Consider the following 18,860-nt stretch of genomic DNA (forward strand, 5'->3'; position numbering starts at 1 on the left):
TCGGGAACCACTCTCAGCTGAATGAGAGTGGGGATCAGGAAGTAAGCTTGTCATTAACACATGATCCCATTATGAGTAGCTGTCCAAGATTTCTACAAAAATATGATGACCTACTATTAATTACAATATACTTCCTCCCAAACATGTTTTTTAAAGTAGGCCCTATGATAATAAGAGATTAACAGGGATTGCAGGGACTCCTGAGTGGCGCAGTGGTCTAAGGCACTGCATCTCAGTGCAAGAGGCATCACTACAGTCCCTGGTTCGAATCCAGGCTGTATCACATCCAGCCGTGTTTGGGAGTCCCATAGGGCGGCGCACAATTGGCCTAGCGTCGTCCGTGTTTGGCCGGGGTAGGCCGTCATTGTAAATAAGAATTTGTTCTTAACTGACTTGCCTAGTTAAATAAAGGTTAAATAAAAAATGAGAAGCTTTTCTGTGTGACCCAATGGTCTGGGAAAATACCAGTCATTATAAATATTATAAATAAGTAAAGGATGAGTCAACAACATTATTTGGATAAGAGAGAACAGAATAAGAGCTTTAAAAATGTCATTGATTTTCACTTTAATAGGTGATGGACGAAAAACTCTACAAAGGAACAAAAAGGCCTTGACAGTTTTTGACCTGACAAAGATCCAACTTGCATTAAAACATTGTTTTATACAGTGTTGCCCCAGCCTTTTTGTGTCTTCATAATGAATGCCAGTCAATCAACAAACACATAGTTCTCTATGTGACAGTCAATAGTCATACTCAGGAAAAGACACAAAGAATGAGGACTACAGACTGCAGAAAAGGATGTGGACTACAGGAAAAGGAGGACCGAGCACACCTCCATTCTCATCGACGCGGCTGTAGTGGAGCAAGTTGTGAGCTTCAAGTTCCTTGGTGTCCACATCACCAACAAACTATCATGGTTGAAACACACCAAGACGGTCGTGAAGAGGGCGCGACAATGCCTGTTCCCCCTCGGGAGACTGAAACGATTTGGCATAGTTTCTCAGATCCTCAAAAAGTTATACAGCTGCACCATCGAGAGCATCGTTGCATCACCGCCTGGTATGGCAACTGCTCGGCCTCTGACCGCAAGGCGCCACAGAGGGTAGTGCGTACGGCCCAGTACATCACTGGGACCTAGCTTCCTGGCATCCAGGACTTCTGTAACAGGCGGCCCTAAAAAATGTCAAGGACTCCAGCCACCCTAGTCATAGACTGTTCTCTCTGCTACAAGGGGTACCGGAGCGCCATGTCTAGGTCATAAAGGCTTCTTAACAGTTTCTACCCCCAAAACATTAGACTCCTGACCAGTTAATCAAATGGCTACCCGGACTGTTTACATTGTCCCCACCCCATCCCCCATTTTTACACTGCTGCTACTCTGTTTATTATCTATGCATAGTCACTATACCTCTACCGAAATATACATATTACCTCAATTGCCTTGACTCTGTACCGGTACCGCCTGCATATAGCCTCGCTACTGTTATTGTATTGTTGCTCCTTAATTATTTGTTTTATATATATACATATATATATATGTATTTTTTTTTTTTTTTTGTCTTCTTAAAACTGCATTGTTGGTTAAGGGCTTGTAGGTAAGCATTTCACTGTAAGGTCTACCTACACCTGTTGTATTCGGCACACACAATTTGATTTGATGAGGAACACAATCAATGACATTGTTTGAATCACAGGTTTCAGGTTTCAAGGTTGGCAAGTAGAGCACGCAGACGAAGGCAGTCAAGGCACGACCGAACCAGAAATAGACCAGTCAGCGGTAAAATGCATCTTTTCACACAGTGAGCCTAATGGCATTTAAATGTACTTTTCATGGCATTTTATGCAGACACTAATGACAAAGCTAAACAGAAATGCTTTTAACGGTGTGAGCTTCAAGGAGTCACTCTGACATTAGTGCTGGCCTATCTACACAGGTACTGATAACCCCTTATCAACGCAGCCATTAAGCCCACGGCAGTACAGCGACATGTTATATCATAGTCGAACACCACCAGCAATACCCAAGACCTAGAACACCAATACACCAAGACCTAGAAGACCCATGTCTTACCTTGAGATATACAACCTGTCACTCTGTAAACCAGGAAAAGGATCCATTTCAAAACATCTCTTTACTTTCCCGGGATCCACCTGAGCTCAGGTGAACACGCTAATCCCACAGCTGTGAGTGCAGCGGGAGTTATCGTTTAGTTATTCATTAACCTGCCACAGTGTCCCAAACTCACGTAGCTTGTCCCACAGAGTCAACACAATCACGCAGCCCTACAGATGGGCACTGTAACCTTGGTGATTCATCGTCGTCCCCCCTCTGTCTGAGGTGAGAGAACTGCTGAGGGCCACTGGGGGCTGTGGTGGGCCTCCTAGGGGCCAGACGGAGGTCTATCAATTGGACGCCAATCAGAGAGGAACCGTGACGCGAGCGGAGCGCGGACAGGCTGAGAACCAAGGTGTAAAAGATCGGTCTGTCTTCCCCTGCCTCCAAGGCTGGCGCACCACAGTCTCTCTTCTCTCTCTACCTCCTCTCTCTCTCTCTCTCTCCCTCTCTCCTTCTCTTTTTTCTCTCTCTCTCTCACCTCTCTCTCTCTCTCTCTCTCTCTCTCTCTCTCTCTCTCTCTCTCTCTCTCTCTCTCTCTCTCTCTCTCTCTCTCTCTCTCTCTCTCTCTCACCTCTCTCTTTCTCTCTCTCTCTCTCTTATCTCTTGGGGCAACCTGCTGCACCCCCCGCTGTCCACACTAAGATTAGAGGGAAGGACTGGCACTGGGAGGATTCAAACACCACGGTCTCCGGGCACACAGCCCGTAACCCATATTCACTCACAGCACTAGTGCTGCTTTTCGAGTGTAACATCAGCATTCCACTAGTGTGTAATACCCACCCTGATGTAATGCAAGGGAAATGGTGTTTCCATATTGACTGTCACATGGATGACAGTGAGGCCTTGTGAAGAGCAGAATCAACCACCTCTGCATAATCAAAACACGTGCTTAATGAAGTAGATGTTAAAGTTCCCAAGTTAGCCTTTGTTATGTAAATGCAGCTGAAAAGTATCAGTGTCCTGTGGCTTTGGCCCCAAGTGAGGAGCAGGTCCACAGGGGCCATGGCGTAGTGAGACACGGAAACAGAAATGTCTGAGCCTTTTGGGTAAAACACTGGCGTAAATTCATTGACGTACCATTGAATACACTTAAATCTAAAAACCTGTCAAACTTGGTCTTACTATCTGCAGATGTTCTCACAGGTGCAGCGAAATGTTTCTGTTTCTAGCTCCAACAGTGCAGTGTGTCCCTGGTCTCTTACCGTCAACAGCATAGACACATGCATAAACACTTTTTCTCATTGCAAACCTTCTTTCATTCACACTGTTTCTGCCTGTGCAGATGTTTCTCTCAAGCAAATGTACCAGTTGTCAGGTATTTACAAATGAAGCAGTCACACGATATTGGAATGCGCTGTCAGACCTCCTGTAGCACAACATGGCAATACACATTCTGGCTCCTCAGTCTGACGAGAAAAAGTCTGATGAGAAAAACTGCAAAAACTGTTTCCTCGCTCTCTCTTCCTCTTCTTTCATGACCTGGTCTTCACCTCCTTCATTTCCTTTATATCTGCCTCAAACAAGCCTTTCTTCAACAACAACAACAACCTCCCTCGACCTTCACTTTGTCCTTGGAGAATTAGTGCTCTCTGCTACGTTCAGCTTATTTCATTCAAAGCCCCAAACAGGAGTGTCATGTCCTGTTGTTCACTGACGAAGTGGAACGGGTCCTGCCTGTGTGTCTACCCACATTTACTTTCATCCTCATTCACTCTTCTAATTTGAACCCCTGCCTCTGGTTCACGACAAGGAACTACGGAAACGTTTTCAATAAACTATTTACACACTTTAGTTTTGTCTTAGAATGAGTAAGGCTTGAGACTTGGGAGTGGTTCCTTATCAAAATGATTCATTATATAGCATCATGCGCGTGTGAGCACACACACACGCGCGCGTGCGCGAAGGACTCTATCAGAGAGGTGTCAGCCTGGCAGGATTGTAGGTAGGTCTGGAACAACAGCAAACATGCTATGCCACACCAGCTACAACCAGTGAGTAGCACAACCCAAGCGGGCTGAATTTGGTGCAGGTGATGTCATTACAACCAGATGAGGTCACTGAATTGGCAAGCATAGAAATGGAGCACATAGAATAGATCCACTGCTTATCAAATTGGTTTTCAATGAGAATGCCAGATCTATAACTCACATTTGAATGTGTCGGGTCGGCCCACAGAAGCTACGTGTACTGGACCGTTAGAGACTCCGCATGTGTTTCTCTTGTTGCCCATGAAGGAAAACTACACTTCAGTCTTGGGGGTGTGGTTCGATATGGCAGTTACTGATGTTTGTCCCCCATGAGACACCATAGGAACAAAGACCATATTACTTCCTCAACATAGATTCTTTCAGACTATGTAAGATTTTCAATTTCCGCACAGCGTGCTGTCTTGTGTGAACAGAGTCAGATCCGCTGCTCTGATGGGCAGGTCTGTCTCTGTCCTGTATGAGTGTTCTGCAATGGGATAGAATAGAGCGCAATCACCACAGATGTGTATCTCGTGTCAATGGACAAGTGACCATTGTCAAAATCAAGACCCAACCGTCAAATAAGTCATGACAACTCACTTGCAAAACTCAGAATCGGACGAGACTGATTTTCTGAACAAAATTATCCCATTTACACTTTGTAGTCAGTTTTGGACCTGATTAAATGTTCCACATAAGCCGTTTTCTATCAGGGAAGTTGTTTCTTTCCTTTTAGTTGCTCTTTAAATACCCAGTCAATACCATCACCCTGTGTGTAAATGACTGGTCAATTGATTGATTATGAATCATCCCAAATCAAATCCTATTTAATTTGTTACGTACAGTACACAGTTTACAGCAGGTTTAAAATGTGCAGCTAAATGCTAGTATGCGAGCTCCCTCAATAGAGCAGTACAATAACAAGTAATAGAAGAGGTAGTATACATAGTGACAGCCTCATACTGTATGTACACTATACGATATTGCAGTAGGCCGTCATTGTAAATAAGAATTTGTTCTTAACTGAGTAGCCTAATTTAATAAAAAATATTTAAAAATAGAACAACAAAAAATATCATTGTTGAGCTCCCCATCTCTGTGCCACACGGATTCCCCCTCCCCTGCTTCACTCTTTCTTTATTTCTCTCTTTCTATGTCTCCGTATGCTACATTTTCTTCACTCTCTCTGTTTCCTCTTCTCTCCCACTTCCTTGTTTATCTCTCGCCCTCCTCCTTGCAGACTAGAAAAGGGGGGCCAGTCTGTTTCGAGGTGATACTACACAGCATCCTTCACAGAAAACCATCCATTTCTCTTTTATCGTTTATTCAAATCAACCTTTAAGAGCAGTCTATTCCTCCTTTTGGGGAAGAATGCATCTCAAAAGACTTATTACAATCAGAGAGCAACGCAGATTCTCTAGCTTTTTCACTTCAGATACTTCTTGTCAGACAGTATACTCTCTCTCCCTGTATACAGTGGGGCAAAAAAGTATTTAGTCAGCCACCAATTGTGCAAGTTCTCCCACTTAAAAAGATGAGAGAGGACTGTAATTTTCATCATAGGTACACTTCAACGATGACAGACAAAATAAGGAGACAAAAAATCCTGAAAATCACATTGTAGGATCTTTAATGGATTTATTTGCAAATTATGGTGGAAAATAAGTATTTGGTCAATAACAAAAGTTTATCTCAATACTTTGTTATATACCCTTTGTTGGCAATGACAGAGGTCAAAACGTTTTCTGTAAGTCTTCACAAGGTTTTCACACACTGTTGCTGGTATTTTGGCCCATTCCTCCATGCAGATCTCCTCTAGAGCAGTGATGTTTTGGGGCTGTTGCTGGGCAACACGGACTTTCAACTCCCTCCAAAGATTTTCTATGGGGTTGAGATCTGGAGACTGGCTAGCAACAGTGTGTGAAAACCTTGTGAAGACTTACAGAAAACGTTTGACCTCTGTCATGTTTTTGGTTTGTCATTATGGGGTATTGTGTGTTGATTGATGAGGGGAAAAAATGATTTAATCCATTTTAGAACAAGGGTTGTTATGTAACAAAATGTGGAAAAAGGGAAGGGGTCTGAATACTTTCTGAATGCACTGTATATTTTTTTGTTTTATTTATTTATTTAACCTTTTTTTAACCAGTTAGGCCAGTTGAGAACAAGTTCTCATTTACAACTGCGACTTGGCCAAGCAGTGCGACACAAACAACACAGAGTTACACATGGGATAAACAAACATACAGTCAATAGCACAACAGAAATATCTATATACAGTGTGTGCAAATGTAGTAAGATTAGGGAGGTAAGGCAATAAATAGGACATAGTGGCGAAATAATTGCAATTTAGCATTAACCCTGGAGTGATAGATATGCAAAAGATGAATGTGCAAGTAGAGATACTGGGGTGCAAAAGAGCAAAAAATAAATAACAATATGGGGATGAGGTAGTTGGGTGGGCTATATACAGATGGGCTGTGTACAGGTGCAATGATTGGTAAGCTGCTCTGACAGCTGACGCTTACAGTTAGTGAGGGAGATATAAGACTCCAGCTTAGGTGATTTTTGCAATTCATCCCAGTCATTGGCAGCAGAGAACTAGAAGGAAAGGCAGCCAAAGAGGAGTTGGTTTGGGGATGACCAGTGAAATATACCTGCTGGAGCAAGTGCTATGGGTGGGTGCTGCTATTGTGACCTGTGAGCTGAGATAAGGCGGTGCTTAACCTATCAAAGACTTATAAATGAGCCAGTGGGTCTGGCGGCGAATAGGTAGGCAGGGCCAGCCGACTAGAGCATACAGGTCGCAGTGGTGGGTGGTATATGGGGCTTTGGTGACAAAACGGATGGCACTGTGATAGACTACATCCAATTTGCTGAAGAGAGTGGAGGCTATTTTGTAAATGACATCGCCGAAGTCAAGGTTCGGTAGGATAGTCAGTTTTACGAGGGTATGTTAGGCAGCATGAGTGAAGGATGCTTTGTTGCGAAATAGGAAGCCGACTCTAGATGTAATTTTGGATTGGAGACGCTTAATGTGAGTCTGGAAGGAGAGTTTACAGTCTAACCAGATATATATACTGTATAGAAATAAACCCTTAAATTAAAATAGTCCACAGAAAGACAAGTGTTGGATCTTATTGAACCTGGCAGCTCTCTCTGCCTCGCTCTACACTTCAGAATGACCTCTAAAGAGTTACCCTCTATGAACAGTTGAACGAAGCCCATCCAGGCCACACAGAGCTGACTCGCTATGCGTCATACACACTATTCCTTTCATAGTGCACTACTTTTGGCAAGGCTCTGGTCAAAAGTAGTGGACTATATAGGGAATAGGATGCCATTTGGGACACAGAGGAGTCTGCTCCCAGGCCCAGTCAGTGTGACGTTCTGTCTGCCACTGACTAAGCTGCCTTATTCTTGTGATGATTGCAACACTAATAGAATACATGTAAATGCTACCGTGGTTCCTCTCAGAGGTGTTCTGATTGGCCAGGTACAGGCAGGTTCAGTGCACTGACACCATTTTCAGTTGTTCACACTGTCGCACAAAGCCAAACAATACCATGCTCACTTGGTTATTTACTTTCCACACTGTCCTATCCAGCACGGTTCAAGCAACTATGGTGGATGGGTAACCAGGCCAAGCTTGGCTTGGTAGTGTGAAAATAGTACGATGAGTGAGACGGGCACAAGGTGCTACGTGTCCTACCTTCATGGTGGGCGGGGCGGTGCGGGGGGGCGAGGGTGGGCAATCTCCCAAGGGCACGTTGGAGATGGTCAGCAGTTCCTGCTTCCTGGAACACATCAAACACAACAAATAACATTATAATAAGGCATCATGTCACATACAGAGGATGCAGAGGCACAATGAAGTACACAGGATCGATGCTGCATCACATCTCACCCTATTTCACTGAGATTCTAGGGTGGGAGGTAGATGGGAGAAATGTCATTCCCCTAGACTGCAGCAGCTGGTTGGGCCAGGCCTATTTATAGTCCATGTATATAAATTTGGCTCAGACTTACTACTCCAGTCATGTGGTCAGGAAAACCCCCAAACCCTACTCATACTCCTAGAAGGAGAGAAAGGCTGTCTGGCTCTTAGACTAAAGACTAGATCTCCAACATATCCAGCCAACTGAAGTAGTGGGTGTCCAGTGAGGTTGTGGGGCTCTCTCTCTCTCTCTCTCTCTCTCTCTCTCTCTCTCTCTCTCTCTCTCTCTCTCTCTCTCTCTCTCTCTCTCTCTCTCTCTCTCTCTCTCTCTCTCTCTGTGTCTCTCTGTCTCTCTCTCAAATAAAGTTTGATTTTATTTATCTTTAAACAGTTGGAGTATAACAGACTGCAATAAACTCTCTCTCTATCTCTCTCCCCATCTCTCTCTCTCTCTCCCCCATCTCTCTCTCTCTCTCTCTCCTTCTCTCTCTCTCTCTCTCTCTCTCCCATCTCTCTCTCTCCCCATCTCTCTCTCTCTTTGGGAGAAGAGGTCTGTGGAGAGTGTATGTAGTAGCCGAGAGGCCCGATAATGACTCACAATCAGATGCTCAGTGACCAGCTGAGGTGGTTGTTGAGAGGCCCCCAGGGGAGTCAGGGGGCTGAGAATGATCACACATTAAGAGGTGTTCATTTATCAAGAGGAGACAGAGTGGGGATTCAGAGGTTGATGTGAGAGACGAGACACACAGGTTTGTAATTAGTAACATTCTCTTGATAGAGTTATGAAGACAGTTATCAAACACTGGATTTCATTCCCCTCTCGTGTGTCAAGTCAGTGTGGTCCAAGCCTTAATGTGGACTGGAGAGACCACACTCATTTAGTTTATTGCAGTTGGTTATACTCCAACTGTTTATACTTATATTTCCCTCACTAACTTTAAACATCAACTATCTGAGCAGCTAACCGATCGCTGCAGCTGTACATAGCCCATCTGTAAATAGCCCACCCAATCTACCTCATCCCCATATTGTTTTTATTTACTTTTCTGCTCCTTTGCACACCAGTATTTCTACTTGCACATCTCCATCTGCTCATCTACCACTCTAAATTGTAATTACTTCGCTACTATGGCCTATTTATTGCCTTACCTCCTCACGCCATTTGCACACACTGTATATAGAATTTCTTTTTTTCCTATTGTGTTATCGACTGTACGCTTGTTTATTCCATGTGTAACTCTGTGTTGTTGTTTGTGTGGCACAGCTTTGCTTTATCTTGTCCAGGTCGCAGCTTACCTGGTTAAATAAAGGTGATCTTTTTTTTAAATAGAAACATTTGAGTTAAGAAAATAGTTGCTAAATAAACTAACGGAGAAAAAGTAACACAATAAAATATCAATAACAGGGCTATATATACAGGGGGTACCGGTACCGAGTCAATGTGCAGGGGTACAGGTTTGTCGAGGTGATTGAGGTAATGTGTACATGTAGGTAGGGGTAAAGTGACTATGCATAGATAATAAACAGAGAGTAGCAGGAGCATTAATAAAAAGGGGTAATTTTGGTCAATGCAAATAGTCCGGGTAGCCATTTGATTAGCTGCTCTCTAATCTTATGGCTCGGGGGTAGAATCTGTTAAGGAGCCTTTTGGACCAAGACTTGGTGCTCCGGTACCGCTTGCCGTGCGGTAGCAAGTCTATGACTAGGGTGGCTGGAGTCTTTGGCATTTTCTTGGGCCTTCCCTCTGATACCGCCTGGTATAGAGGTCCTGGATGGGCCGTACGCACTACCCTCTGTAGAGCCTTGCGGTCGAATGCCGAGCAGTTGCCATACCAGGAGGGGGTGCAACCAGTCTCTGACCTCTTCCCTCTAGGCTGTCTCATCATGCTCTCGATGATGCAGCTGTTTAACATTTTGAGGATCTGAGGTATGATGATAAATATTTTTGGTGTCTTGGCCACACAGTCATGGGTGAACAGGTAGTACCATAGGAGACTAAGAACACACCCCTGAGAGGCCCTGTTGAGGATCAGCGTGGCAGATGTGTTGTTGCCTACCCTTACCACCTGAGGGTGGCCCGTCAGGAAGTCCAAGATCCAGTTGCAGAGGGAGGTGTTTGGTCCCCGGATCTTTAGCTTAGTGATGAGCTTTGAGGGCACTATGGTGTTGAACTCTGAGCTGTAGTCAATGAACAGCATTCTCGTGTAGGTGTTCCTTTTGTCCAGGTGGGAAAGGGCAATGTGTATAGCAATAGAGATTCCATCATCTGTGGATTTGTTGGGGCGGTGTTTTGAATTGGAGTGGGTCTAGGGTTCTTGGATGATGGTGTTGATGTGAGCCATGACCAGCCGTTCAAAGCACTTCATGGCTACAGACGTGAGTGCTACTTGTCGGTAGTCATTTAGGCAGGTTGTCTTGGTGTTCTTGGGCACAGGGACTATGGTGGTCTGCTTGAAACATGTAGGTATTACAGACTCGTTCAGGGACAGGTTGAAAATGTCAGTGAAGACACTTGCCAGTTGGTCAGCGCATGCTCAGAGTACACGTCCTTGTAATCTATATGGCCCTGCGGCTTTGTGAATGTTGACCTGTATAAAGGTCTTACTCACATCGTTTACGGATAGCGCGATCACACAGTCGTCCGGAACAGCCGGTGCTCTCATGCATGCTTCAGCGTTTCTTCCCCTGAAGGTGCACATAGAAGTAATTTAGCTCGTCTGGTAGGTTCGTGTCACTGGGCAACTCGCATCTAGGCTTCCCTTTGTAGTTCGTAATAGTTTGCAAGCCCTGCCACATCTGACGAGCGTCTGAGCCGGAGTAGTATTATTCAATCTTAATTTTGTATTAACGCTTTGCCTGTTTGATGGTTCGTCGGAGGGCATAGCGGGATTTCTTATAAGCGTCCGGGTTAGAGTCCCACTCCTTGAAAGCGGCAGTTCTACCCTTTAGCTCAGTGCGAATGTTGCCTGTAATCCATGACTTCTGGTTGGGGTATGTACGTACGGTTACAATGGGGATGATGTCATCGATGCACTTATTGATGAAGCCAGTGACTCATGTGGTACACTCCTCAATTCCCTTGGATTAATCCTGGAACACATTCCAGTCTGTGCTGACATCTGCGACATCTGACCACTTCCATATTGAGAGAGTCACTGGTGCTTCCTGCTTTAGTTTTTGCTTATAAGCATGAATTAGGATGATACAATTATGGTCAGATTTGCCAAATGGAGGGTGAGGGAGAGCTTTGTAGGCATCTCTGTATGTTGAGTAAAGGTGGTCTAAAGCATTTTCCCTCTGGTTGCACATGACATGCTGGTAGAAATGAGGTAAAACTGATTTAAGTTTTCCTGCATTAAAGTCCCCGGCCACTAAGAACATTTTCAGGATGAGCATTATGGCATTATACAGATCATTGAATGCGCCAACATTGGTTTGTGGTGGTAAATAGGCAGCTACGAAAAATATAGATTAAAACTCTTGGTAAATAGTGTGGTCTACAGCTTATCATGAGATAGTCTACATCAGGCGACCAAAACCTCAAGACTTCTTTAATATTAGATTCTGCGCACCACCTGTTGGAGGTAGCTGTTCTGCCTTGCCGATGCACAGAAAACCCAGCAAACTGTATATTATCTATGTCATCGTTCAGTCACAACTCAGTGAAACATAAGATAATACAGTTGTTAATGTCCTGTTGGTAGGATAGTCTTGAACGGAGCTCATCCAGTTTATTTTCCAATGATTGCACGTTTGCCAATAGGACGGATGGTAGCGGCGGGTTACCCACTCACCGACAAATTCTCACAAGGCACCCGGATCTGCGTCCCCTGTATTGGCGTCTCTTCATGTGAATGACAGGGATTTGAGCCTGGTCTGGTATCAGCAGTAAATCCTTCGCGTCTGACTAAATTAAACAAAAAATATTTGTCCAGTTCGAGGTGAGAAATCGCTGTTCTGATATCCAGAAGTTATTTTCCGTCATAAGAGACGGTGGCAGAAACATTAAGTACAAAATAAGTGACAAACAACGTGAAAAAACACACAAAATAGCAAAATAGGTTCGGAGTAAAACGGCAGCTATCCCCTATGGCGTCATTCCTTAGCGAGCAGCTAAAATAAATGGTCAAAAATGCTATAGAATTAAGATAACAACACATGCAAAAGGTTTGTAGGACATTCTTCCCGAATATCAGTACTCAATATCAACACCAGAAGAAACTTGATGGGATGAAAAACCTCAAAGGCAAAATGACAACATCATCAAAAGGCTAAATTATTGCAGGAGGAAATTCAGAGATCAATAGTGGATATCAATATCAGAGAGATACATAACATGCAGTGCTGTATCTCCATCTGCTTCACAGTAAGTGGAACAAGGAGACCAGCATGCAACTTATTTCTCTGGTATTTGGGAACTAATTCAGCCGTCTCGCCATTGGACACTGTAATAGCTTCAATGTGTGAAAGTAACATGCTCACGCCACAGTGTTCAAAGGAAACAATAAAGCACTTGACTACATTCGACTGCTGATCTTTCCATTCTGAAAGAGAAACATGCTGCAAAGAATAGCCAGCTCTGGCTTCTTCCCTCTTTCTCTCACTCCCTCTCTCTTTTTCTTTCTTCCTCTGAAACCCCCTCTTTCTCTTACTCTCTTACTTCTCTTCCTCTTTCTCTCACTCCCTCTCCTCCTCTCTCTCCTTTGTTCTTTGAGCTGTTAGTATGAGCACCGGGCCCGGTGAGCGGAGTGCTGGAAACAAGCGGTCATGCCCCAGACTTTGCCTTCCAGTGGCCCAGCCACCCCAGGCTTCTCCAATGCTTTCCATAGGGTCAGCCCTAAGTACCAACACAATGTAGCACTGTCTCAAGATGTTGCTAGCAGTTAACACTGAGCCAATGGTGGACACAAACTAAACAGAGTACAAGTACAAGCAGGAGAAGTTGGCTTCCTTCCCCCGTTTACGCAGTTGACAGAGATACACAGAGTGTACATAGCAACTGCTACAGCTCCAGAGAAACATATTATTAGAAAATGTCAATTTCCAGACTCCAAACTTTTGTAGCTCAGAGCTGACCTGAGTGGAAAACTTTGTTCAGACCCTTGCCCCTGGGGCTGGTCACTGTTGTCTGGGCTTAGCTTTAATAACGGCCAAGTCTCAACATACACACACACACACACACATAGACACACACACACACACACACACACACACACACACACACACACACACACACACACACACACACACACACACACACACACACACACACACACACACACACACACACATACACATACATAGACACACACACACACACATAGACACACACACACACACATAGACACACACACACACACACACACACACACACACACACACACACACACACACACACACACACACACACACACACACACACACACACACACACACACACACACACACACACACACACACACACACACACACTGCTCCCAGACAGAGACAGTGTGTGCTTGAGACAGTGTGTGAGAGACAGTGGTGGCGTAGTCTTTCCTTGCTGCCTGTCTCGGTGGTACTAATGAAACAGGTCCTGCGTCACCGTGAATGGCTCTCTCTCCGGGAGGGGTGGAGCGAAGGAGGGAGACGCAGCATGACAAAGGAAAACAGAAGGGAGGGATGGAGGGGGAGAGAGAGAGAGAGAGAGAGAGAGAGAGAGAGAGAGAGAGAGAGAGAGAGAGAGAGAGAGAGAGAGAGAGAGAGAGAGAGAGAGAGAGAGAGAGAGAGAGAGAGAGAGAGAGAGAGAGAGAGAGAGAGAGAGAGAGAGAGAGAGAGACAGAGAGAGAGAGAGACAGAGACAGAGAGAGAGAGAGAGAGAGAGAGACAGAGAGAGAGAGACAGAGAGAGAGAGAGAGAGAGAGAGAGAGAGAGAGAGAGAGAGAATAGACCTGATAGTGAATGGGAAGGTTAAAGCTGGAGATTCTTTTGAGCACTAACACTTTGACAACCACACACACACACACGAACGAACGCAGACACACACAAACCAGACAATTAATAAATAAAAGTGTGTGGACTCAGGCCTCCCGAATGGTGCAGCGGTCTCAGGCACTGCATCGCAGGCAAGTCAGTTCAGAACACATTCTTATTTTCACATTCTTATTTTCAATGACGGCCTAGGAACGGTGGGTTAACTGCCTCTTTCAGGGGCAGAACGACAGATTTTCACCTTGTCAGCTCGGGGGATCCAATCTTGCAGCCTTACAGTTAACTAGTCCAACGCAATAACGACCTGCGTCTCTCTCGTAGCACTCCACAAGGAGACTGCCTGTCACGACAATGCAGTAAGCCAAGGTAAGTTGCTAGCTAGCATTAAACTTATCTTATAAAAAGCAATCAATCATAATCACTAGTTAACTACACATGGTTGATGATATTACTAGATATTATCTAGTGTGTCCTGCGTTGCATATAATCTGACTGAGCATACAAGCATACAAGTATCGAAGTATCTTACTGAGCGGTGGTAGGCAGAAGCAGGCGTGTAAACATTCATTCAAACAGCACTTTTGTGCGTTTTGCCAGCAGCTCTTCGTTGTGCATCAAGCATTGCGCTGTTTATGACTTCAAGCCTATCAACTCCAGAGATGATGCTGGTGTAACCGAAGTGAAATGGCTAGCTAGTTAGCGCGCGCTAATAGCGTTTCAAACGTCACTCGCTCTTAGCCTTCTAGTAGTTGTTCCCCTTGCTCTGCATGGGTAACGCTGCTTCGATGTTGGCTGTTGTCGTTGTGTTGCTGGTTCGAGCCCAGGGAGGAGCAAGGAGAGGGATGGAAGCTATACCGTTACACTGGCAATACTAAACTGCCTATAAGAACATCTAATAGTCAAAGGTTAATGAAATACAAATGGTATAGAGGGAAATAGTCCTATAATTCCTATAATAACTGCAACCTAAAACGTCTTACCTGGGAATATTGAAGACTCATGTTAAAAGGAACCACCAGCTTTCATATGTTCTCATGTTCTGAGCAAGGAACTGAAACGTTAGCTTTCTTACATAGCACATATTGCACTTTTACTTTCTTCTCCAACACTTTGTTTTTGCATTATGTAAACCAAATTGAACATGATTCATTATTTACTTGAGGCTAAATTGATTTTATTGATGTATTATATTAAGTTAAAATAAGTGTTCATTCAGTATTGTTGTAATTGTCATTATTACAAATAAATAAATAAAACAATCGGCCTATCAATCGGTATCGGCTTTTTTGGTCCTCCAATAATTGGTATCGGCGCTGAAAAATCATAATCGGTCGACCTCTACCTAGGATATGTCTCCTATTTTGTATCGCCCAATAAACACCCTTCATTATCTTGCCTAACTCTTTCACAATCATCACCCAACTCCTTCTTTATTGTTTTTAATTGGACCTGATTCAATTCTAATTACATCTGTTTACCTGACGTTCCACCAACATGCCTCCTTGTTTCACATACTGATTACACCCTGGAGAGATGACAGGCACTGCACACAGTGTACTGTACCTGCCTCAGCTAAAATCAACACATAAACAGGGGAGGGGGAGGGGGAAGGGAAGGGGGAGCTAGTGAGGGAGGAGGAGAGAGAGAGGGAGAGAGTTCATTTTTTATTGTTTATTTCACTTTTGTTTATTATCCATTTCTTGCTTTGACAATGTAAACATGTTTCCTTAAGCTGAATTGAAATTGACAGGGGGATAGGGAGAGAGTGAGAGAGAGAAAGAGAGAGGGCGCACAGGGGAAAGAGACAGGATATGGAGAGGGAGGGAGGGAGGGAGGGAGGGAGGGAGGGAGGGAGGGAGGGAGGGAGGGAGGGAGGGAGGGAGGGAGGGAGGGAGGGAGGGAGGGAGGGAGGACAATGGCCCCTAATTGTGATGTTCTATTTCCAGCCAGATACAGATATTTGTTTATGAAACTCAATAATAAAGTTGATGATACCCCAGAATTACAATTACAGAAGCCCAATCATTCCTCTAATGAACTTAACATGTGGCCTATTAGACAGCAAAAACAAAAATGAGGAAATACATGAATCTGCCAGCAGGACATCAGGGCTGAGAGGAATCAGGTGCAACCCGTCCATTAGCGCAGGGTTTCCCTCTCCTCGCCTCCCGGACATTTCACATTTTTGTTTAAACCCTAAACTGGCACACCTAATAATTCAATTAGTCAAAGGCTTGATGATTAGTTCACTAACGTCTGCGGAGGACAGAGGAGAGTCTAGCGCACTGCCCAACCTTTTAACTGTCTGTATGCTGGACATAAGCAGCATCAGCCTTTAGACTGAGCCATCAAGTTAACGATCATCATCATCATCATCATTATCATTCACCATGGCAGACATAGCCGGCATACATAGCTGCATCAATCAGGACCATGGCAGAGTACTCTACAGTATGTATAAATTATGCACTGACATAGCCCTGTATCAATAGGAGATCTGCCCGGTGTAAAAATAGCAGTGAGGATGGATGTGCTTGTTCCTCCCATCTATCCTAGCAGATCAGATAGGCCGTCCAGCGCCACGGACAGTCAGACACAGACCAATGGTTTAATGTAATGAACGTCAGTGTGTGAGGTGTTGAAAGGGCTACATTCTGCAGGCTGGGATGATGGCTCATGACTCCCAGTATGTAGCTAACACAAGTGAAGTGGCCCTTTTGAAGAAACCCTTACCTCAGCACTGGCCACAGGGGAGTCAGTAGCTAATCATATACCTCTAAAATGTTAGCACACTATGGTGGCAGTAGTCAATCAGGACCCTTCAATTTTTCAGGTATATGGGAAGAGTAGTTTAACAAGGATTAGTGGCCTCCACAAAGGGTTAAGGGGAGCCAATAAGCCCAGTGGCACATTGAAGGCCTCTTACCTATTCACTGGGCACTGCGGGGCTAGTAGCCTGCAAGGAACCCTATAATGTTAGCATATACAGTAGTAGCATGGGGGGACCAGTAGCCGGACAAGGACCTCTCATCTCCACATAGGCTACTGGGGTCCAGTTGCTCATGAGCCATAAGGAATCCCATACATAGGCACCCAGGTAACTGAAGAGGTCAAGAGGGCTACTTCCTGTTTCCTGCTGGGACTCACTCCCAACCGGTCACAGTCAGTTCAACGTCTAGTTTTGATTTACATTTGGTTGAGTTGCCAAGTAACTTGAATTCAACGTGAAATCAATCAAAAATGTCACCGTCATTGGATTTAGGTTAAAAGTTTGGTGGAAAAAATACTAAACTCCCTTACGTTTACGTTGATGACTTTTTGCAAATCCAATCAGTTTTCCACCTTGGTTCAACATCATCACATCTAATTTTGGGGTGGAAATGAAATGGAAACAACGCTGATTGAACCAGTTTTTGCCCAGTGGGTCAGATGGATATAACGGCTATTTATAGATAAAGGGGTCAAAGAGTGGAGAGTGGAGCCCAGCCAGTCAACCGAACGGCTGAGGAACACATGTACACACACACCTTGCTCCACCGTCCTAGAGAGTGGAGGGTATACTGCGAGAGATTGATTTGTTCTCCCAAATGAAACCTGAATAAAGTTGGGAAAATAATTACTGCCGCAGGCAAAAAAATCGAAAAAGGGAAAAAAATCAATCGCAGAACACTGTGTAAACACTTTGACCAAACCTTGCTGAGATAAAGACCTCTTAGAAAGGCACCTTCTCTCAGTACGGAATCCCAAACTCAATAAGAAGAGCAGTGCTGTGGACTCCAGGGGCTTGTATTCATAAAGCGTCTCAGATAAGGATCGCTGAGCTAGGATCAGGTGCCCCTGCGCCCGTGTAATATTATTCACTAAGATGATCCGAGATCAGAACTGATCCGAGATGAGCAATCCTTCTCTGAGATGCTTAACGAATGTGGGCCCAGATCTCAAAGGGAAGAAGCAGACAGCTGCCATCGCCGATGGCATTCTGTAATGGGTAGTCTTAACAGTCAGCATTTCTATATACCATGCACACACAAATGAAATCAAAACCGCCTGACAATAACATAATATACCCTTGCCCCATCTCCAGATCACAACGTAAGCGGAGATACACTGTGTATATGAAGCCTTCGATCCGGTTGTATTACCAGACTGATTACGTTCAGCACAGGAAACTGCTGGGAGGAGAATAGACATCGGACATTGAACCACACAATCACGGGATAACTGCATTAATGCCAGAGCCGATACAGATGATTCATATCAAAATCATCTTTCACTGACTCCGGACCAGTACACGCACTCCTCCAGGCCAGTGAATACTACCATTGGTGCTGGAACAGGGTGGTCGAATCCTTTTCCTGGAGCTCTACCCTCCTGTAGGTTTTCGCTCCAACCCCAGGTGTTACCAACCTGATTAATCTTATCAACCAGCTAATTATTAGAATCAGGTGTGCTAGATTAGGGTTGGAGCAAAAACCTACAGGACGGTAGCGCTCCAGAAGCAGGGTTGGGCAGTCCTGTCTAAGAGGAAACCATGTGCCTTGTATCGAAAATGAGACCATTTTTAAAGGCACAGTGCGGGAAAAAAATAGATTTTCTTGTGTTTTATATATATATTTCCACACTATGAGGTTGGAATTAGGGCTGTTAAGGTGACCGTACTACCGCCACAACGGCGGTCACGAGTCATAACGGCAGTCAAATTCCATGTGACCGTTTAGTCACGGTGATTAGGCTTCTCCCAGCTCTGATGGTCCTGGCGGTCATTAGTAGCCGACCAAACGTTTTAATTACCTGGTACTCAGTACTCTATTGTCCCTCTAATCACTCTGACATCAATGCAAATGTAATCAAAAAACGAATCAAACAC

At 44.5% G+C, this 18,860-nt stretch overlaps 1 protein-coding gene across 8 annotated transcripts in view; it reads right to left on the minus strand.

Annotated features, from left to right (window-relative positions):
- The window catches only part of LOC118374284 (rap1 GTPase-activating protein 2-like), a 120,910-nt gene that overhangs the window by 29,452 nt on the left and 72,598 nt on the right, over window positions 1–18,860 (minus strand). For 6 of the 8 annotated variants that reach the window (XM_052524491.1, XM_052524480.1, XM_052524502.1 and 3 more), the window contains one exon: window positions 7,799–7,883. In XM_052524491.1, coding sequence (XP_052380451.1) covers window positions 7,799–7,883 — 85 coding nt within the window. Of the gene's footprint in view, window positions 1–2,074; window positions 2,622–7,798; window positions 7,884–18,860 lie in introns of those variants that run through there. The other 2 variants (XM_052524514.1, XM_052524521.1) reach the window with 2 other exon arrangements.

This window comes from Oncorhynchus keta, chromosome 1 (assembly GCF_023373465.1).
Source record: "Oncorhynchus keta strain PuntledgeMale-10-30-2019 chromosome 1, Oket_V2, whole genome shotgun sequence".
NCBI classification, from domain to species: Eukaryota; Metazoa; Chordata; class Actinopteri; order Salmoniformes; family Salmonidae; genus Oncorhynchus; species Oncorhynchus keta.